This window comes from Hipposideros armiger, unplaced genomic scaffold (genome assembly GCF_001890085.2).
Source record: "Hipposideros armiger isolate ML-2016 unplaced genomic scaffold, ASM189008v1 scaffold_232, whole genome shotgun sequence".
In the NCBI taxonomy this organism is placed as follows: domain Eukaryota; kingdom Metazoa; phylum Chordata; class Mammalia; order Chiroptera; family Hipposideridae; genus Hipposideros; species Hipposideros armiger.
This window is the reverse complement of record NW_017731582.1, coordinates 2,712,446-2,733,335: the sequence shown is the minus strand read 5'-3', so window position 1 is coordinate 2,733,335 and position 20,890 is coordinate 2,712,446. Positions and strand designations below refer to the sequence as shown.

Sequence of the window (20,890 nt, the reverse complement as noted above, 5' to 3'; positions counted from 1 at the left end):
CCCGAGCGTGTTCAGGAGGGGAGCGTGCTGCCCGGGCGGGCCGGCAGCCGCAGAGCCTGACCTGTCTGCTTCGGCCCCGCAGATGATTCGGATGAGCACGGGGCACATGGAGGGCACACTACAGCTGCTATACGTGCTGCTCACAGACTGCTATGTCTACCTGCTCCGGAAAGGTGCCTGTGCCCCCTCCCTGAGCCCCCACACCCCGAGTGTCTCAGCTGCCTGGCATGTGGTGATGAGAGTGCTATCTGTGGAGGGTGTTGCTAGCAGCCCCAGCAGCCCCAAGACATGAACCTGGGGCCTCCCCTCTATGAGCACCCATGTTATTGTCCTCCATCATTTCAGGTCACAGGGCATGGACCTTCTCAAAGAGGGGGGCCAGGTCTTAGGAAATGGGGCAGGGGGCGGGGAGAGAGGCCACCGTGGGTACTAAGGCATTGGGGTCTCCTCTCTCAGGGGCCACAGAGAAGCCATACCTAGTGGAAGAGGCTGTTTCTTACAATGAACTTGACTACGTGTCGGTAAGTTCAGTCCCCACAGTTGGTGTTTGCTGTAGGGCAGGGCTCCTTGAGCCACTCACCCTCAGGGCTGCAGAGCAAGGCCTGTCCCCTGCCACAGCCTCTGGGGTTGGGTGCCAGCTCATCTCTAAGCAGCTTCCGATAAGAACCAAGCTTGAAGACGCCACTTCGTCTGCTGTATTTCTGACTACCCCCCCTAACTCGTGCCAGGGTCCCAGGTCTCTGGAGCTTTACCTCCCAGGGTGGGTTTCCTCCCTCCCCAGCTGGCCCTCAGTCTGGCCATGGCTGCCTCTTCTGCCAGGCAGCAGCCAAGCCCCATGTGCATGTGAAGGTGTGGTTTCTGGCAGGTGGGCCTGGACCAGCAGACGGTGAAGCTGGTGTGTGCCAACCGCAGGAAGCAGTTTCTGCTGGACACAGCTGACGTGGCCCTGGCCGAGTGAGTGACAGCTCCTGCCTTTCACTGAACTGGTGTGGCCTGGACCCCCCACCCTCGGGGGTGGAGGGTGGAAAGTGGGGTACAAGGAAGCAGAGAACAGAGATATGTTCCCTCTGGGACCCGCAATCTGGGCAGAGAGGCCAGGAAGTGAGCAGGCACACTGACCGATTGACTTGTGGTCAACCCAGGCGACCTACAGAGAGGAAGGGGGCGGGCATGGAAAGCGAGCAGACGCCATGCTGCTGGAGCCTGGTATGCCTCCACACGCTTCCACACGAGAACTATGCATGATGAGAGTGGATTGTTGTACAAGCCCTCGCTGTCAGAGCCCAAGGCCCCTTGACCGCTGGGAATAGTTAGGCCTTTTCCCAGTCACCATTGGATGACCATGGGCTGCTACCACCACACTGTCCTGCCTGCTGCCCTGAGCTCTGGTTCCAGCCAGGCCCCTCCCCCAAGTTTCTGTGACCTTTGCAGGCCGAGAGCCCTTGGCAGTCTCTGAGAGGTGGGGGCCCCCCAGGCCTCTGACAGCAAACCCCACTCCCGGTGCAGGTTCTTCTTGACTTCTTTGAAGTCGGCCATGATCAAAGGCTGTCGGGAACCACCCTACCCCAGCATCCTGACTGATGCCACCATGGAGAAGCTGGCACTGGCCAAGTTCGTGGCCCAGGAATCTAAGTGTGAGGTAAGAACCTGGGGAGGAGGGGCGGGTGTCATCCCTGAGACGCCAGCCCTGGTATTAGGGTCAAGAGATACAAGTAGGTGTCTTTAGCCTTGCTCCATCACCTACCTGGGAGGGGCTGTCCTACCTCAGGTCCTGTCCCCTCCCCACTTGGGGCATTTCCTTGCTCTTTCAGCAGCCACCTGGTGCTGGCTCAGACCTCACCCTTCTGTCCTCTGCCTCCTCCCCAGGCAACCTCTGTTACCGTGCGCTTCTACGGGCTTGTGCACTGGGAGGACCCCATGGATGAGTCCCTGGGCCCTGTCCCCTGCCACTGCTTACCCCCTGAGGGCGCCATCACCAAAGAAGGCATGCTGCATTACAAGGCGGGCACCTCGTACCTGGGCAAGGAGCACTGGAAGACTTGCTTCGTGGTGCTCAGGTGGGAGTCCCTGCAGCTTTGGCCTTAGGCTGGGCCCTGAGGTGGTTGGACCGTTAGGTCCCCAGCAGGGAGCTCTTTGCGGCAAGTCACTGAGGAGAGGTCGGTGGCTCCCTCCTCCACAGGGCTTTGGAACAGATATATCCCAGGATGTCAGAGCTTCTCTGTAAAGCCAGCCATCTTTGGGAGCCACAGAAGCCCACCTAGAATGCCTTAGGTAAAGACCTAGGCGGGGGCTGCCGCGAGCTGTCCCCAGGTGAGCCGAGGGAGCAGTTCTTTCTGCACCCTCCCTTCCACAGAAGACAGGCCCCTGGCCTCCCTGGCCTCGGGGGTTCAAGGCCCCAGTTCGTGGGGAGTTGCAGGGATCTGGGCTCTACCTGGTCCCCAGTTTCTCTCAGGCCTCACCCCTGCGTGTCGTACCCCTGCAGCAATGGGATCCTCTACCAGTATCCTGACCGCACCGATGTCATCCCCCTGCTCTCGGTGAACATGGGGTGAGTGTCCCGGGTGATGGGGAGGGACAGGTGTTGGGGTCTGGCATCGCTGCCTGAAGGTCAAGGCTCCGGCTGAGCCTGGGGTCAGGGCTCCTGTTCTCCTTTGCTTTAGCTGGCGCTCCGTCTTGTCAGTTCAGCCTGGCCCCTCCGCCCGCCCCCCATCCAACAGCCCAGCCAGTGCCCTGCCGAGCTCTGAGGGCTCCAGGAACCCCAGGGAGGAGAAGAGGGCAGGCTTCCTCTCAGGGAAGCAAGAAGAGCTTCTGGCTGGAGAGGGTCCAGCCTGATAGGGGGCAGCCCCTTCCCTGGGAAGCCCCTGTCCTGATGGGGAAGATGAACACACACACAGTTGGAGAAAACGTTGGGCCTGTAGCAGGAACGTGAATGAATGCGCACTGATTCTGAAAGGACCAGAGCTAAGAGCTGATTCTCACCCCTCACCTGGCCACGTTTAGGTATCTAGAAGGATCTTGGTGATTCTGAACATAAAAGGTGTTACACAGAAAGGAGCGGGGCTGCCTAGCAGCTTTAAGCCTCTCCGAGCCGGAGGGGCCTGGACGACCTCCTGATGTCCTCCTGCCCTTGGGACTGTGGGGCAGGCCCTGTGTCCACACGCCTTGAGCTACCCTTGCCTCCTCGCCCCCCTTTCACCCCTCCTCCTCTGGCCCAGGGGGGAGCAGTGCGGTGGCTGCCGGAGGTCCAACACCACGGATCGGCCCCACGCCTTCCAGGTCATCCTTGCCGACCGGCCCTGCCTGGAGCTGAGCGCCAATAGCGAGGCTGAGATGGCCGACTGGATGCAACACCTCTGCCAGGCTGTGTCCAAAGGGGTGAGCTCCTGCCTCCACGTTCACCTGACCTCCTGACCCCATCCCGCGTCCCTGCCTCAAACCCACACCAGTCATGGAGCTGTGAGGACCAAGACGGGACCTCCTGGGGATAGCCCAGGAGCAAATCCTAGATCCAGGGCTGCCTGTAGCCTGGACACTCCCACTGTTGCCCCATCCCACCTGTACTCCTGAGGTGGGCGGAGCCTGCCTGACCTCTGGAGGGAGGGGCAGAGGGGCTGGCTGGGCCCCTGGAATGGGGAGTCCTGGTGCAGACCAGCACCTGGAGCTCCAGCTTGCTTCTTGCCGCCCCTCTGCCAATGCCCTCCAGGTCATCCCCCAGGGGGTAACCCCCAGCCCCTGCATCCCCTGCTGCCTGGTGATCACTGACGACCGCCTCTTCACGTGCCATGAAGACTGCCAGACCAGCTTCTTCCGTTCCCTGGGCACAGCCGAGCTGGCTGACATCAGCGCCGTTTCCACGGAACCGGGCAGGGAGTACTGTGTCTTGGTGAGCCGGGTCGGGGGCAATGGAGGCAGGCCCTGAGGAAGCGCTATGTCTGCTCACCGGGGCCCCGGCTCTCCCCAGGAGTTCTCCCGGGACAGCCAGCAGCCCCTGCCACCCTGGGTCATCTACCTGAGCTGCACATCTGAACTGGACCGATTCCTGTCTGCACTGAACTCTGGGTGGAAAACCATCTACCAGGTACCTAGCTGCCCAGGGCCCTGAGGAGCAGAGCCATTCCCTACGGAAAGGAGCCCTGCATGGCACAGACCGAGGCAGGAGCTGGCCTGGGGACAGCACTGCACCTGTGGCTCTGGGACAGACATGAGCATTTAGGACCCAAGGGCAACCCTGACTCCCAGTGAGTCTGAGACTAAAGCTGAAAGTGGAACCCAGGAAACACCATTCCTGACCTCGGTTCCAGTCAAAAAGCACAAATTAAGTGCTTGCGGTGGGGCTGAGGCAGAGCCCTTCCAGGTAGGCAGGACACCCTCAGGTGTGGGGCAGACTAGCCCAGGGCCTGCCGCGTGGGCCCGCCTGAGGGCTGGGGTGCTCCCGAAGGAGGAGGCTCAGGGAGCATCACCCCGGCGTCAGCTCGAGCCCCTCCTTGAAGGACAGAACTTAGTGTGTGCACATAGTTCCCCGACCAGGCTCCACCTGGTGCGGAGGGACTCCATGGCCCTCACGGGCTCCCTGCGTGCCCCCACACAGGTGGACCTCCCCCACAAGGCCATCCAGGAATCCTCCAACAAGAAGTTCGACGACGCCCTGAGCCTCATCCACAGCGCCTGGCAGCGCAGCGACAGCCTCTGCCGAGGCAGAGCCTCCCGGGACCCCTGGTGCTGAGGCGGTGCTGGCTGGCATCCCGGTGGGGCAGGAAAGGGACGCGCGCTGAGCAGCACACGGTCACGACTGCTGCTCGGGGGCCAGACTTCCACCCGTTCCACAGCCCCCTCCCGCCCCAGGCGGCAGAACCACCGAGCGGGGCTCGAGACAGGGTCTGTCCCCTCCCAGGGACCCAGAATGGGTGCTCAGCACCCCTGGGCGTCCTGCCGGCAGGTGGGCACTGGAAAGCGCGGGGCAGAGGGCCCGAGCCCTATGGGCTCTGTAGTTGCACAGCCTTCTCCCCAGGGCCACGGCCTCCGTCAACGCCATCTTCAGGCTGCGATGAGGACAGTGCGACTCTGAGGGGAGCAGAAGGCATGGGCGAGCAGGAGCCCCTTCTTCCTCTTCTGGGCCCGGGGCCCGGGCAGAGGCTCAGGCCACCTGAGGCCCCGAGCGCCGGCCATCCGTGTTCGTGTTTGAACGTGCACCTGGCTGTGTAGGAAAGCTGGGACACTCAGGTCTCAGTGCATGTCTCCTCGTCACTGACTCCACCCCCAGGTGCACTCTGCCTGCCTTCCAGGGCCGGGGGCCAGAGTGGCCCTGGCTGCCAGGAGGCCCTGCATGCCCATGGCCCCCTGCTCCTGCCTCTCCCCGAACCTGGCAGTGCCCGTGGACCCAGCTTTCGCCAGGAGCAAAGGGGAGGGAGATGGGCTTGGAGAGGAGCAGAGCCCACAGCCTGCTGTCCACGTTGGTGCCTGACCGTCCCCTGCTTGACTGGAGCTGGGCCCTTCCCAGGGGCCCTCTGGGGGAAGGGGTTAGGTTGTCTGGGTTTTGTTTTTTTAAATAAAATAGACATGTTATATTGCCAAGACATCACTGGCCTTTTTTGACCAGGGTGGAGGTGGGGGATCTCCAACCCCTCTTCTCTGGCCCCTCGGCCCTTCTTTCTTCATCCTCCAAATGGTCCATCAGCTGCCCTGTGCTCACACTGGGAACCAGGTCCCCTGCGGCTCCCATGGCACTGGCTGTCGAGTTTCCTGGCCAGACCACTGCTCTCCCCTCTGTTCCCTGCAGTGGCCAGGGCAGGGGCATGTCTCCACTGCCAGGGCAGGGCACTGCCTCCCCAGCCTCCCCAGCTCGGAGGGGTGGGGGGTCAAAGCCAATCCCTCGGGATAAACCCGAAAGAGTTCCAGCCGTTCCCGTCCCCTCTTGTTGAGCTGCTGCCCTGGGGGCTGGCCAGAGGATGCCAAGCCTGCCGGGCTGGGGGAGCTCTGAGGCCCTCAGGCCATTCAGCACTGTGACTTCCAGGGCCTCTCGCCTGGGAGGAAAGGAGTGGATACAGGGAGAGGTGGGTGTGGAGGCTACAAAGGTGGGGTTCCAGGCAGGGCAGCTCTGCCTCTGGTTTTAACTGGGACGTGGGTGATACAGGGTGGCCCTGACAGGAGAAAACTGATCTGGGGGTAGAAGCCAAGGTGGGCCGGGTGGTGCTGGCCCCTGACCTGAGCAGCCTGATGCCTGACAGCGGTACCCAGGGGTAGAAGGTCCTTTCTCACCAGGCACAAAGGACTTTTTCCATGCCCGGGGCTCTCCCGAGAGCCACAGCCCAGGAAGGGCTCCCACCAGGAGGAGGGTAAGGCGAGGGGGCAAGTCCTTACCAGGTAAGCAACCAAAGCCACTGGTCACTCCTTGAGACATGACAACCCTTATTTTTACCCAGGGTGCCCCAGGAAGGGGAGACGTGGGCCACCTTTTACTGGGTGAAGCACTATGCTAGGCCTGCTATTCATGCATCTCTAATCCTCCAAAGAAGCCCTGAAGTGGGTACCAATATCCCTGTTTTACAAATTGAGAGACTAAAGCTCAGAGAGAAGTGACTTGCCGAGGTCACACATAATAGCAGAGCCTGGGATTCAGGATCAGCCCCTCTACCTCCGCTCTCACTGACAGTGGGACCATAGGTTGCGGGAGCCAGATTGAAAGACTGAGGCCAGGAAAGGAGCTGTCACATAGACAGCAGCAGGGGTGGGAGTGGGGCAACTGCCCAGTTGCCCAGACTCCCTGTGCCAGGAGCCTCCCCCGCAGTTGCCCCACGCCCAGGGCTCTGAGCTGCAGCAGCACTGGCTCAGCCAGAGGCGGGGTGGGGCACCAGCCCTTTGCCCCAGGGAGGGCAGGAGGATAAGAGTGTCAGGAGGAGGTGTCTCGGTTGATTGGCACCTTCTCCCCGCCCTCAATCTCCCACTAGTCCCAGGTGACCTTTCCCCCAGATCCCAGGGTCCAGGCCCGCCCCTGACGGGAGGTGTGGAACACAGAAGCAGCTGTGATTGGTCAGAGGCGGCGGGGGTGTGTCCCAGGCGCCCACAGCCAGGCAGCTGAGCTGAGCAGGTGGACTCCCAAGACAGACCAGGGACAGATCAGGGGTCGCCTGGCAGCGGCAGGCTTGTCCCACTGGATCCCTTCCCTCCAGATATGGCCTCAGGCCCCCTCGATCTCTAGCCCTGTGGCCCTTAGAGGGTGCAGACAGCCTAGGCGCCGCCACCTCAGGGCCCGTGACCATGCCTCTGACGCGAGCACAGCCGGTCGCTGGCGCGGAGGAAACAGAGACAGTGGCCCCAGCTGTGGACCTGGTGCTGGGCGCCTCGGCCTGTTGCCTGGCCTGCGTCTTCACCAACCCCTTGGAGGTGGTGAAGACCCGGCTGCAGCTGCAGGGGGAGCTGCAGGCCCCAGGCACCTACACTCGGCACTACCGGGGCTTTGTGGCTTCCGTAGCCGCTGTGGCCCGTGAAGATGGGCTGTGCGGCCTGCAGAAGGGACTGGCCGCAGGCCTCCTCTACCAGGGCCTCATGAACGGCGTCCGCTTCTACTTCTACAGCCTCGCCTGCCAGGCTGGCCTCACCCAGCAGCCAGGTGGCACTGTGGTTGCAGGTGCTGTGGCTGGGGCACTGGGAGCCTTCGTGGGGAGCCCTGCTTACCTGGTGAGTGCCTTGTCTCCATCCTCCACTACCCTGTGACCCAGTTCCCTCTGGGGCTCCGAAGCTTCCAGGCTTGCTTCAGTGGACAGGTTGGGGGGCAGGCTGTTCCCTAGAATATCGTGGCCCTGGCCTGGAATCTGCCCCTTGCCCCAGGGCACCAAGGCCTTGCCCCATCATGGATTATCAATCATCGCTCTCCTGGGGTCTTCGTCCTGCAGGTCCTGAGCCAGGGTAAGGGCAGGGGGTAGCAGGAGGTGTGCTGGCTCAAACCAGCGTGGTCACTTGTGTGGCCTTGCAAGTTAAGAATAAAGCTTCCATGGAGTGAGGGCCCCACATCCTAGTCTGGCCGCAGTACCATTATCATCTCCCTCAGTCCTCAGAAAAACTTTTCAAGGGTAAGCAGACAAGCTGGAGAAGGTTAAGTGACTTGCCTCAGGTCACACGAGGTGCAGATCCAGGCCAACTCCAGAGGTTCACCCCAGCCCTGATCCACACGCCCCCTTGGCCACAGGTGTGGGCTCATGGAGGTCTGGGTATCTGGGCCCAGGAAGAGATGCCCTCCACACACAAAGCTCAGCCCTCTCTCACCTCTGCTCTCACAGGTCAAAACGCAGCTGCAGGCTCAGACGGTGGCTGCGATAGCCGTGGGGCACCAGCACCACCACCAGGTGGGACTGTCACCCCCATAGCTCCCGAGGCCGGGTGGGCGCCTGGGCTGGCAGGGGCTGCCCAGTGACCCTGTGCCCTCTCCCCGCAGAGCATCCTGGGTGCCATGGAGACCATCTGGCGGCAGCAGGGCCTGGCAGGGCTGTGGCGGGGCGTGGGTGGGGCCGTGCCCCGAGTCATGGTCGGCTCTGCTGCCCAGCTGGCCACCTTTGCCTCTTCCAAGGCCTGGGTGCAGGAGCAACAGGTGAGGGGCTAGGGCCACCTGTGCCCACGCACACAGACACACAGGAGCGAGGAAGGCCACTTGCCTCCTTTCTCCCTATCTGTCTGGACCCAAGCCACACTCTGACATCTCCAGCTGGACCCCCACATAGGGACTCCCAGGGGATAGGGACACACGGGGCCCCTTATGACCCTTGGGCCCAGCAGGAGAGGAGGTCAGCAGTGAACGCAGAGGCCGTGAAGGAGCTGGGGAGGGGGGAGAGTTTGGGGCGGGGAATGGCTGGAGGGGCCTCGTCTCCTCCTCTTCCCCCAGCTCTTCCAGCCCGCAGGTGCCGGGAGGGTGGGTGGAGGGGCAGCTGCGGGTGTCAGCAGCCTGTGCCGTTCCCGCAGTGGCTCCCGGAGGACAGCTGGCTGGTGGCCCTGGCTGGTGGCATGCTCAGCAGCGTAGCTGTGGTCGCAGTCATGACCCCCTTCGACGTGGTCAGCACACGGCTGTACAATCAGCCTGTGGACGGAGCTGGCAGGGTGAGCAGGGGACCGGTGGTGAGGACGTGGGGAGCTGGAGAGCATCCCCCCAACACACACACACACAGGCCACAGACACACAGGTACGTGACATAACATACTCGCAGTCACATTAATTCAGTTTGTGTGCTGAGCATTCATGTCCCAGGCACGTGCTAAGTACTTTCACATCTGGATTTTATTCTATCCTCACAACCACCTTCAGTTTTCTGATGATGAAACGGAGGCTCAGAGATAACAAGTGACTTGCCTGAGGTCACCCAGCTGGTTAGTGGAGGAGACTGAACTGGAATCCAGGCGTGACCCCACGTCCTCACAGACACATACCGGCCATCATGTACACTGGTACAGTGGTGCCCAAACACAGGTGCTGTGCACAGGCTGTTCGGGAGGAAATCCACCTGTGTGCCACTAGTCAAGCTGAAACCCTGGCGTGGGGCTGCGGCTGCCTGGAGGAAGAGACCCCTTTTTTCATTTCATAACCCAACGGGCCATCTTCCTATAATTTTTCTAGCTTGGGGGGGGAGTACCTTTTCGGATGTGCCTCAGAAGCCCATACACACAGACACCCTGTTGCTCCAGCCTGAACCCCACGGCCCCTGTAATGATGCCCACCTGTGTCTGTCCCCAGGGCCAGCTGTACAGGGGCCTCGCTGACTGCCTGGTGAAGATCTGGCGGCAGGAGGGCCCCCAGGCGCTCTACAAAGGCCTGGGCCCCGCCTACCTGCGCCTGGGCCCCCACACCATCCTCAGCATGCTTTTCTGGGATGAGCTCCGGAAAGTGGCCGGACAGAGCCAGCACCAGGGCACCTAGGTGGCGTCCCTCGCCCCCGAATCCTGGAGCAGCCCAGCACCCCGCGCCAGCTGGGGATGGCCACCTCAGAGCCTGCCACAGGTCCGAGGACAGTGTGCACAGCTCTGGTCAACCCAGCCCCGTGGCCCACCAACCTGCTCCAAATCACCACCCTCTTTGTTTTCCAGGAAGTTCCCTTCCCTTCCTTCTCTGTGTGGGGTTGCCTTGTCCCAGAGCCTTGCTCATCGTTATAATTACTGCTCCCGAGCATCACCATGAGCTGGGGCACTTCCATGCCTCAGCTTACTTTGTCCTCGGACAACAGTGTGACACAGTAAAATCCTCTGTTACTGATGAGGAAGCTGGGGCTCAGAAAGGTGAGGTGCTTTGACCAAGTGGCAGAGCCGGGGCTGGGGAGCTCTGCCCAGAACTGTGCCCTTGGCAAGAACCAGGACCATGGGGACTGGCGGGCCCTGAGGGATCACTACACACGCGAGGGGGCCTTGGGGTCATCATCTGTGTTAGTCTGCTAGGGCTGCCGTAACAAAGTAACTCAGACTGGGCGGCTTAAACAACAGAAAGTTATTTCCCCACAATTCTGGAGGTCAGATGTCTGAGATGAAGGTGTCGGCAGGGTTGGTTTCTTCTGAGACCTCTCTCCTTGGCTTGTAGATGGCTGCCTTTTCCCTGTGTCCTCACATGGTCTCCCCTCTGTGTGTGTCCATGCCCTAATCTCCTCTCCTTATAAGGACACCAGTCATGTGAGATTAGGGTGCACCCTAGGATCACCTCTTTAAAGACCCTGTCTCCAAATACAGTCACGTTCTGAGGCACTGGGGGTTAGGACTTCAGCACAGGAATTTGGAGGAGGGACACAATTCAGCCCACAACGCCAACTAGAGGGCTTTTACTGAGGCCCCTGAGGTGCCCAGCGCTGTGGGCATTTACACAAAGCCTCATGATAAACCTGAAAGGGAGCCCTTGAGATGCCCGTTGTTCAGAGGAGGAGGCTGATGCCAAGGGCGGGGAGGTGACGTGCCCAAGGTGAGTCACAGAGCTAGGTGTCTTGCTCCTGCCCTTTTCCCCAAGCTGTAGCCACCCACACTCCCCGCATGGGCGTGTAGTAGGCCGGCGCTGACCTTTGTGCTACACAGGACACCAGAGTCCTAGGGAGGGGCAGGACTGGCCCAGGTCAAGCAGCCTGAACTAGCTTCCGTGCCACACACCCCATGTCTTGGAAAAGCTGTTCCCCAGGGGCACTCCTACCACACACTCCAAACAAATAAAGTTTTCTATTTTGTTTACTTCAATGACTGCTCTGCAGGCAGCCTCATCTCCTCTGCCCCTAAACGCCCCACCTTGGCTCTCTACCTCGGTCTCCCCCCACCCCTCTCCCCAGACCCCCCCTGGTTCTCTACCTTGGTCTGGGAAAGGAGGAGGAACCAAAAGAATTCCATAGGCCAGCCCCACCCATCCGGCCCAGGGGAGGCCTGCCACCTAGCGGACACATGGAGGGTCATCAAGGTGGGCTGCCCTGTGGCTGCGAGGGGGCGGGCCCCAGAGCTGGATCCCAACCTCGGCCTGTGGGGGGATAGACGGCCCCCTCTAGACTTGGGGCTGAGAGAGCAGAGCCTGACCTCGGGAATATGGGGGGGTAGATGTCCCCTTCTAGATCTTGGGCTGAGAGGGCAGAGCCCAGACCTGAGGCTAGTGGACAACAGATGACGGATGACAGACAAGGCCAGGGGCTTCAGGAAGGCACTAAGGGAGGGTGAGAAAAGTGGGCGCCAGACTTGGGCAGGAACAGAGACAGAGACTAGCCCCAGAGGTGCCCCTGCGCCCCACGCTGCCAGATGAGGAACACCTGGGCAACACTGTCAGGTTTAAGGCCCCTGGCTCTCCTCCCCTCCCTGCCCTGAGATTTTGACCCCTCCCACGCCGGTCCTCTTGCCTCCACTCGCACCTTTGCCCCATGACGTCAGTCTCTCGGGTGCAGAGCTGGCCGAGGCTGGGGCTGGAGCCTGGCGGCCATGTTCTCTCTGCCGTCCCTCCCCTCCTGGCTCCCCGGCCTCTCCTCCCTCGAGTGGGGCTCCAGCCTCCTTGATTCCCTCCTGCAAGGTGAGCGTCTCCTCCCGCCCTCTCCCAGCACCTGCTCCAGGCGGTGCTGGGTGGACCCCACCCACATGGGTGTCCTAGCACCTAAGCTGCCCCGCCTGTAACCCTACCGAGCAAGCCCACCCTCCCTCCTGCCCCTCAGGCCTCGTCGGGGCCTTCGGAGTCTCCGTCCTGAACAACCTCCTGAAGGTTTACTTCTTTGTGAGCTGTGCCAAGTGAGTGCCCACCCCCCAGCCCATTCCCAGCCCCTTCTGGGCCCCTGGACCCCAAGCTGCGACTGTGGTCTCTGAGGGAAGACTGGGAGTTTGGTTGGGGGTCCCGGGACCCTCTCCAGGGCCCAGGCTGGTGGTTCTGCCCCTCTGCCTACATCCACTTTGTCCCCACAGCCACCATGAGCGGCGGCTGGAAAAGGAGCGGCTGCAGGCCCAGTGGGCCTCCCTGGAGACCGTGCACTTGGCAGGGCTGGCCCTGATCCTGACCGTCGTGGGGGCCCGGGTAGCCGCCCTGGTGGTGCTGGAGTTCTCCCTCAGGGCCGTCTCCACATTGCTCTCCCTGGGCAAGGTGAGGCCGCAGAGAGGTGGTGGGTGCGCGCTGCCCGGCCCTGGGCCCTGGTTTTCATGGGGAGCTGGAACCCCTTGGGGCATCGCGTCTCCTCGCCAACCCCCTGTTGTAAGATTGAGGCTGGAGTGCAGATTGGTTCCTCGGGTTGTGACCGCCAAGACCAAGTCTCCACTCAGAGCGGACATGAACCCAGTCCATGAAGGTGCTAATGGCAGTTCCCGGACATCAGGAGTTTCCCATATGCTAGATATGTTCAGTGCATCATCCCACTTGTCCTCACAACCACAGGGGTAAAGGTTTGTGTGATCTCCGTTTCACAGATGGGGAAACTAAGGCTCAGAGAGGGTGAGTGGCTTGTCTGTGGTCAACAGCCCACAAGAAGTAGAGTCAGGCTTTGAACCCAGGTCTCCAAGGCTCTGAGACCACCCTTCAGCAAGCACATGGGTCCCAAGTAGTGATCAGGATAGAAAGTTAAGCCAGAGCGAATGATCCCAGTATTCCCTCCTTCGGCCTCCAGCCTCCTGTACCTAGAGCGTCCGTACCTTGACAGCCCTCTTGATGCCCCAGTGGTGAGGGGAGGCCTGAGACCCACCATCGCGGCCCCTTTTCTGCCGCCTCCCCCAGCAGGGCTCGCGGGGCACTGAGAGGCTGCGGCTGTATCTGCTGTGCCCTTACTCGCTGGGCTGTGGGCTGACCTGCGGCCTGAGTTTCCTGCAGGAGGGTGCCTCCCACCGCACGCTGAACCTGCTCCTGGGCCTCGGGCTGGCCGCCCTGCTTAGTATGGCCACCCAGCGCCTCTGCCGCCACGTCTGCCGTCTCTACGAGCTGCACAGCAGCCAGCACTACTGTGGGATCTGCCTGAGCCTGCTGGCAGGCGCACATGGCCTCCCCCGGCTGCTGGGCCGTGCCCTGGCCGTGGCCTTTGCTGTGAGTGACCTGGCGGCTGTGGCCCTCATCAACCGGGACTTCCTGACCACCTCGGAGGCTGTGCGCTTCTGGACCCCGCTCACCATCTGCTACACCCTGCTGGTCATCTACATGCAGGGTAAGGGCCACGGGCAGGGTCCCGGCCATTCTCTCAGCATTCCCATCCCACTGTCTGACCCGGGCCCAACAGTATGGTAGACTCTAGGGAGGCCAACAAGTCAGCCCCCACCCCACCATCCCAGAGTGCCCAGCCTGGTGGCAGAGGCTCCAAGAAGGGTGCAGCAGGCGGTGGGAACCCCTAGGAGATTGTGTTTGAATTGGGTCTTGAAGGGTAAGCAGGAGCCCCCTGAGAGAGGTGAGGGGGGAAAGGAGAATATGAGAGAGGGAACCTTGTATACCAAAGCCCAGAGGTGAGAGAGAGCATGGCAGTCTCAAACAACTGAAACAAGCTGAGTGCAGCTGTCACCCCAAGGGCATGGAGAAGGGATGAGGCTGGCCAGGTTCATAGGGGCCTGATGGAGAGCCCTCATCAGTTAGGCTGCGCAGTTTGATGAAAATCCTTTGCAGGGTTTTAAGCAGGGGAGAGTGACCTGGTTAGATCTGGGCTCTAGGAAGTGCCACCCGGCTGCAGGCTGGGGATGGAGTAAAAATGTCAGGACAAGCGGGCGGTCAGGAAGAGAGGGCAGCAGGTGCAAAGGCTGTGAGGTGGGAACGACCTTGGCATGTTTGATGAAGAATAAGGAAACCGGGATGGCTGGGGTATGCGCAAAGGGGAGCAAGTCAGGGATGAGATGAGGCTGGAGAGCGGGCACCGGTCAGATCCGGCAGGACCTGGAAGGCAAGGTAAGGAGTTGGGAGTTTATTCCAAATGCAGTGAGAAGTGCTGGGGGATTATAAGCATAGGAATGATTTCATCTTGCTGATGTGTTCAGGTCACTAGCTGCTGAGTAGACGCTTGAGTTGTAGGGTCAAGAACGGAAGCCAGGAGCCCAGGGAGGAGGCTGCTAAGAGATGAAGGTGGCTGGGACCAGGGTGGGCAGTGGAGTGGCGAGGCGCGCTCAGGTGGGGACCTGCCTATTAGAAAGAGTTGACAGGGCTTCCTGATGGAGCAGAGTGGGCATGCAGGCAAAAGGAGTCAGGCCAACTCCCGCAGCTCAAGGCTGGCGTGCTGTCCTGACGACAGCACTAGCAGGGGACTTGCGGTGGGCAGTGAGGCCTGGGAGCCAGAAGTGCCTAGCGCCCTGTGGGGTAGAGGTGAGGCAGAAGGGAGAGGGGCTGCAAGGGGAAGGGAAAGCTCACACTAGGGAGGGTGGAGGGAGTCGGGAGGTCCAGCCCCAACCCAGCTGGACCGGAGTCTGGGGCCCTGGATGCAGTGAGCAGGTGGTAACAGGCACCCCACCCCCGCAGAGGAGCAGCGGCTGCACCCCGGCCTGCAGGGCCAAATCCAGACGGTACTGGTGCGCATGGGTGGCCTGTTCGTGCTGCTGCTGACCGTGGGCCGCTGGCTGGACCTCCTGGGTGTCTTCATCTCCCTGCTGGGCGAGCTCTGGTGCCTGGTGGGCGTCCGCACTCTGCTTGACCTTTGCCAGATAAAGGTGGGCACCCCCATCCCATGTGTCCCCCAGACGCTGAACCCCTGCTCCAGACAGCCCTGGGAGTCCCAATAGGCCCAAGTTTAAGAAGAGCTGGAGCAACCTCTCTTGGGGTGATGGTCAGAAGGAGCTGGAATCCCCTCCCACCTGTGTTAACCTTTGACCTGTGCCCCAGAGGCCCCAAATGGGGGGAAGATCTTGGATAAATGAAGGTCTAAGCCTCCTCCGGGGGATGGGGAACTGGGTGGTGTCCTCCATCATTTCCTCCCGTCTCCCCTCAGGATTTTCCATCCCAGAGGCCTTTGGTGTCAGCTCCAGGCCAGCCCCGGCCTTTAGCACCTGCCCAGCCACAGGGGACGGCCCCTTCCTGACCTGCCTCAGCAAGAACTCAGAGTCTATCTCAGGTGCACCGGGCTCACCTGGAGGTCTTGAGCCCAGCACGCTGCCTGGACGCAGAGTGGCAGGGTTGGCCCCCACCTGAAATTTGGGGTGGGCACTGGGGCCCCCCAGGAAAGAGGGGAGGGTTGCGGGCAGGGGCCTTCAGAAGTGGGGCACCTAGAGGCTGCTAGGTTCATCTTTCTTTTTCTCGGAATGGGCCATGGACCCACAGCACCCTCAGACCTGCCTTGGGGGGGACGGAGATGGGGGAGAAGTGCATCCTCAGAACAGCTTCCCCCTTTACTGGCCTCCCTTGCCTTCTCCACGAACAATAAAGATGGTTTTCTCAGCCTGCGCTTAGAATCGTGAACACACAGAAAGGAAAGAGGCTTTTCCGAGACCAAATATTAGCTCTGGCTGAGGCCGGCTCCTGGGATATGTGTCAGGAGTTTAATATTGAGGTGGCTCTGGAGGCGACGGGGTGTGAAGAGGTGGCACCCGCTTGCAGTCCTGGGTGGATGGTGCCCGTCCTGTCCCATCCTAGGCTGAGAAACAGCTGAAGGGAACACGATGCTGAAAGACAAAGACCTCAATCGGTGCTCTTGGGTGTCCTGCCCCTGCCCCTGGCTTGTCTAAGACCATGAGGACGCTTCCCATCTCAGCCCTGGTCAGCCTTACGTCCCCTGCAGGGCCCAGCTCAAGGAGGCCACAGAGTGTGTGGGGAAAAAGTTGGTTACCACCTCCTCTGCTTACCTGCTATGTGCCCTTGGGTAGGCCGCTGCCCCCTTCTGAGCCTGTCAGAACAACTACTATGTTTTGGGTGCTTACCATGTGCCAGGCACTGTGCTGAGCATTTTTTTTTTTATGATCTCATTTCATTCTGACATGATTCCCATGGCTACATGGGAATCACATGACATCATGTGGGAATCACGTGACATCATGTTGGAATCAGGTATTATTCCCTGAGGTAGGGACTAGTATCCCTTTTAACAGATTCAGAAACTGAGGCTCAGAGAGGTTAAGTAACTTTCTCAAGGGTACACAGCTAGTTAGTGGCAAAGTCAGGATTTGAATCCAGGTGGCCTAATCCCCAAAGTTCAAGTGCTTTGCATGCTCCCTGCTACCCTCTTCTTGCTGAAGAATTGGGGCCAGGGAAACTAACAGGGGTGGGCATGAAAAATATGACATGTCTACTCCTAGCAGTTTCTGGAATGTTGTTCTGGCCACCTTTTGTCCAGGGTAGCCTGAGGCTTCATCACAGTCATGTTCTCCTGGCCCACAGGGCAGCTTGGTTCCATGGGGATTGAGAGCCCCAGCTCGGGACCCTTTCTCAGGAGGGTCCCCATGGGGCAAAGGAGACTCCCAGCCAGAGGGCTGCCAAGGGGTTGTGAGGGTCAGGTTATCAGAGTGGCAGGGAAAGCGTGAGACCTGGAGAAGTTTCTTGGAGGATTCTAGACTCCAGTGGGTCTCTCTTCTCAGCAAAGGCCACCATGGTCACCTGAAGGCTACTGGTTTGGAACAGACAGAGCCTGGCCTAGGATTCTCCATGTCTTACCGTGAGGTATATACCTGGGGTACTGGGGCAGGCTGGCCCCAAGGCTGGATGGGTTGGTTTCAGCTGATTTCTCCAGGAGTGGCCACCCAATGGACAGCTCAAGCCCCACCTCTGATCCCTTGCTTTGTCCTACCCCCAGGAGGGGACTCTCAGCCCCAGAGTAGCTGAAGTGGGGGACATGCCTGTGGATGTCCCCTGCAATGCAGGACCCAGCCCCCCTCTGCCTGGGAGTGGGCTCGGTTCCCTCTGGGCAGGAAACCTGCCCTAGTCCAGGAGGAAATGGCTCAGTTAGGTTGGCACAGGGCCAGCCCCTTGCCAGACCCAGACTGGGTACCAGGTTCCAACTGTTCAGATGTTTTTGCTGGAAGTTTCCCTAGCTTCCTGGCCCCCTGCGCAGCCTGGGACCCAGTGGGGACAGGGCTGGGAGGGATTGGACTCTGCAATCCTTTCCTTTTTATGGGCACAGGGACCGTTTTCCAAACAAAAATTGGGCCACGTGGGCTGGAATAGGATTCTTTTCTTATCTACTAATTTTATTTTTGTGAAAAGTCTGACCAGGGTATAAAAATTAGATCACTCTGGGGCATTTAGCAGATCTCCAGGCCAAACAAAGAGAAATGGGCCTGAAGTCTAGAGGGTGGAGGAAGTCCATAAGGTATGGCCTGGAACAGGGGTGTGACGCTGGGACTTGTTCCCACGGCGACCCAGAGAGCCCGGATCCTGGGCCCTGACCGGACTCATTCTGAAGAGGTGGGGGACCAGAGCTGCCGGTTCCCACTAAGAGGGGATGGTAACCTCTGGGTAAGCTGGGATTGGGGTGGGCCGCCACCTCCCTCCTGAGGCCGCCACTGGTGGCTTTTCTGAGCCGTGGCACGGTCTGTCTCCCTGGGTGTCCTGATTCCTCTCCCCACTCATCCATTGACAAGTAATTACTGAACATCCGGTAAGGGGGTACCGTGACGGGGGCTACGGGGCTGGGACAGGTGTATTTGTTATCCAAAGCTGCGTAACAAATGACCCCAAAACTTAGCTGCTTAAAACAACAGGCTTTTATTGTCTCGCTTCTTGTGTGGGTTGGGAATCTGGGTGCAGCTTGGCTGGGTCCTCTGGCTCAGGGTCTCTCGCAGGCCATGGTCAAGGTGTTGGGTGAGGCTCTGATTCAGTCATCCTGAGGCGCGTCTAGGGAAGGATCCACTTCCAAGCTCACTCGCATGGTTGTTGGCAGGGGTCAGTTTCTCGGGCTCTTGGGCAGAGCGCCCCAGTTCCTCTCCACCGTTGGCCGGAGTTTCCCTCAGTTCCTTGCCACATGAGCGTCTCTAGAGGGCAGCTCACAACATGGCCACTGGCTTCCCTCAGAGCAAGCGAGTGAGCGGGAGAGAAAGACAACAAGCAAGATAGAAGTCACGATCTTTTTGTATCCCAGCGTTAAAAGCAACATCCTAGGACCAGCCGAGTGGCGCGATGGTTAAGAACTCGCTTGGGATGCCAGAGGGCCCCGGTTCGGATCCCACATATGAGGGCCAGTGACACTACCCTCTACAGCTAAGATGCTGAACAACAGCTCGACCTGGAGCGCTAACCTGGAGCTGGGCTGCCATGAGTCGCTGGAGTCGACATAGGCTGCAGCCCCTGTGGCAGTGGGTTGCCATGGGCTACCGTGTGTAGCCAGCAGCCAGCGTGAGCGGCCAGCAGCCACAGTGAGCGGCCGTCCAGAAGCCGGCGACTGATCTGCCTCGCCCGGGAAGAGCACAATGATGGTGCCAAGTTGGGCCAGTGTGGCGACGTCCTCCACAACTAGACTGAAGAACAAAAGGACAGCAACTTGTCTGTTCCCCACCCCGCAATTCCCCAGCACTGTCCCGATCCCCCCAATTCCCCAATAAAAGAAAAAAATGTCTCCCGCTGAGAGAACAGCACAGGCAAAGGCCCTGAGGTGGGAACGTGCTGGGGGAATGTTAAGAACAGCAAGAAATTTAGCGTGGCGGGAGCATCACAGAGAGGATGGAGTGTCAGGAGTGAGGTCACAGAGGTGGACAGGGGCCGCCGCTCAGGGTCACTGTGAGGGTTAGGATTTTATTTCCCTGCAGTGGGCAGCCAGCAGAGGGTTTGCACAAGGAGGTGACATAATCTGACTTATATTTTTAAAGGACTTCTCTCCTTACTGTTTTTTAAAATAGAAAAGCATAGAAACAATAAACCAGCTTGGAAATATTTGGAATAACCCAAGTGAGGTGACAGGCATTTGGACCAAGGTGGTAGCCGTGGAGGTGGCCAGAAGTGGTTAGATTCTGGGCGTAGTTTTAAGAGTTGATAGAATTTCCTGATCAATTAGATGTGAGCTTGAGAGAAAGCTAGAAATCTGGGGCTCTTTGATTTTTGGCCTAAACAGCGTGGTGAATGAGATGGGGGACTTCTGAGGGCAGAGTGGAGTTAGCTCACACAGGTGTGGTCACTGTTAATGGAAGGTCCAGGTGTTGGGAGGTGTGTGACGTGGTCTGGGGTTCAGGGAGGCCTCGCTGAGAAACAGCCATTGAAACGGAATCCTGGAGGTAGAAGGGGACTTCCCAGACCAAGGGGATGGCGGTGAAGCCCAGGCAGGCCTTAAGGCTCCTGAGGGACTGAGGACGTGTATAGAATGGGTGAGGGTCACAGTGGCAGGGACGCTGTCACAGAGGTGGGCTGGGGCCGGATTGCCAGGGCCACAGTAGGGGTTTGGCATCCCCCACCCCAGAGCAGAGGGAGCCACAGAGGGACTGTGTGGGGCGGGGGTGGGGGTGGGGGTCGCGGGCTACAATGACCATGTGCTGCTTTAGCGAGATGGTCTGGCCAGTGTGGAGAATGGCTTGTACACCGAGCCAGTCCAATGTTAAGGGCCCCCTTTAGGAAAAAGAATACAACGTTTGTATGAAAATGAATATTGAATGCGAATGAGAAAGAAAAACACAGCAGATTGCTGGAGCCCTAGCGATTTGAGTCCTTTCTGCTGACATGTTTGGGCAGTTTGCCAGGAACACTTAGTGGGAAATGCTTCCTAAGTGTAACCTGGCTGCCCGCTCCCTCCAGAACACCCCATAACTCCCAGCAACCCCAGCCCTCACAGGGGGTGAGAGGCCCCAGCGGAAGTTTCATTACCTTCACAGTAAACCCACCTCTGGCTAAGAGAGAAGTGGAGAGACCAGCTGAGGAGCGTGGCAGGGTCTAGGCCATGTTACACTTTAGTAAGGAGGGGTCTCAGGGTTTGGGGGCACTGAAATAAGATGCTGCCAAGAGTGCAGGCTCCCAGTGGGGTGGGGCTTCAGGGCGGGGGAAGGGATCAGTGAGAGAATGGGCTCAGTGTTGGCAGGCAGCCCAGGGCTTGGAACAAGCTCAGAGACCCCCCCAAAGTAAGTGACGCTAGGATTTCCTCCCGTCTGTCCACAGAAGGGGCTCTGACCTTCAAGGCCAGGGCCACGGAGGGGCCCTCCAAACCTGCTGAGCCTCAAGCCCCCTCCATGGCCCCCCACACACTTCCTACCCTCTCATTCTGGAGCTCGTGCTGATTTGCTAAATGCACGGCCTGGTCATGGGAACCGGCGGGTCCAGCCGAGCCACCTCAGGCCCCTAGACCAGGAGCTGGGAGGCTGGGCCTTGCCTGGCCCAAATGGACACAGGATGGGGCCTGAGAGTGGGAGACTCCATGTGGCTAGAACGATGGCTCCTCTCTGGCTTTTGAACATTTCCCTACAGATGTGGCCTGTTCAGTAAAGGGGCTTGGAGCTAGACTACCTGCGTTCAAATGAAACTTACTAATGGATGTGACCTTTAGTAACTGCAACTGACTCTCTGTGCCTCAGTTTCCCCATTTGTTTAGAGGACTGAACAAGATAATGGAGGGAGGGCCTG

The 20,890-nt window shown here is 59.7% G+C and overlaps 3 protein-coding genes across 7 annotated transcripts in view; all 3 read left to right on the top strand.

Annotated features, from left to right (window-relative positions):
- PLEKHM2 (pleckstrin homology and RUN domain containing M2) overlaps positions 1 to 5,573 on the top strand; it is a 33,786-nt gene extending 28,213 nt beyond the window's left edge. For 2 of the 3 annotated variants that reach the window (XM_019654902.1, XM_019654901.1), the window contains 10 exons: positions 83 to 173; positions 457 to 521; positions 866 to 954; positions 1,507 to 1,639; positions 1,867 to 2,057; positions 2,483 to 2,548; positions 3,216 to 3,375; positions 3,704 to 3,883; positions 3,962 to 4,078; positions 4,589 to 5,573. In XM_019654902.1, the coding sequence (XP_019510447.1) occupies positions 83 to 173; positions 457 to 521; positions 866 to 954; positions 1,507 to 1,639; positions 1,867 to 2,057; positions 2,483 to 2,548; positions 3,216 to 3,375; positions 3,704 to 3,883; positions 3,962 to 4,078; positions 4,589 to 4,723 (1,227 nt within the window). In that variant the 3' untranslated portion in view covers positions 4,724 to 5,573. Of the gene's footprint in view, positions 1 to 82; positions 174 to 456; positions 522 to 865; positions 955 to 1,506; positions 1,640 to 1,866; positions 2,058 to 2,482; positions 2,549 to 3,215; positions 3,376 to 3,703; positions 3,884 to 3,961; positions 4,079 to 4,588 lie in introns of those variants that run through there. The other variant, XR_002125390.1, reaches the window with a different exon arrangement.
- A 1,321-nt stretch (positions 5,574 to 6,894) lies between these two features.
- SLC25A34 (solute carrier family 25 member 34) lies at positions 6,895 to 10,475 on the top strand. 2 transcript variants are annotated; one of them, XR_002125391.1, is made up of 6 exons: positions 6,895 to 7,674; positions 8,274 to 8,339; positions 8,429 to 8,581; positions 8,950 to 9,084; positions 9,716 to 9,979; positions 10,066 to 10,475. XR_002125391.1 is itself a non-coding variant. In XM_019654903.1 (5 exons), exons 1-5 carry the CDS (start codon positions 7,255 to 7,257, stop codon positions 9,896 to 9,898), a joined length of 957 nt encoding a protein of 318 aa, XP_019510448.1. In that variant the 5' UTR covers positions 6,895 to 7,254; the 3' UTR covers positions 9,899 to 10,475. The 2 variants fall into 2 exon arrangements, 1 of the variants encoding a protein (XP_019510448.1); XM_019654903.1 differs by having other exon boundaries at positions 9,716 to 10,475.
- Positions 10,476 to 10,563: 88 nt separating this feature from the next.
- TMEM82 (transmembrane protein 82) lies at positions 10,564 to 15,919 on the top strand. Of its 2 annotated transcripts, none has more exons than XM_019654839.1 (6): positions 10,564 to 11,995; positions 12,135 to 12,207; positions 12,379 to 12,553; positions 13,178 to 13,598; positions 14,888 to 15,075; positions 15,354 to 15,919. In XM_019654839.1, exons 1-6 carry the CDS (start codon positions 11,908 to 11,910, stop codon positions 15,441 to 15,443), a joined length of 1,035 nt encoding a protein of 344 aa, XP_019510384.1. In that variant the 5' UTR covers positions 10,564 to 11,907; the 3' UTR covers positions 15,444 to 15,919. The 2 variants fall into 2 exon arrangements, with proteins under 2 accessions (XP_019510384.1, XP_019510385.1); XM_019654840.1 differs by having other exon boundaries at positions 13,181 to 13,598; positions 15,354 to 15,817.
- The last annotated feature ends 4,971 nt before the right edge of the window (positions 15,920 to 20,890 follow it).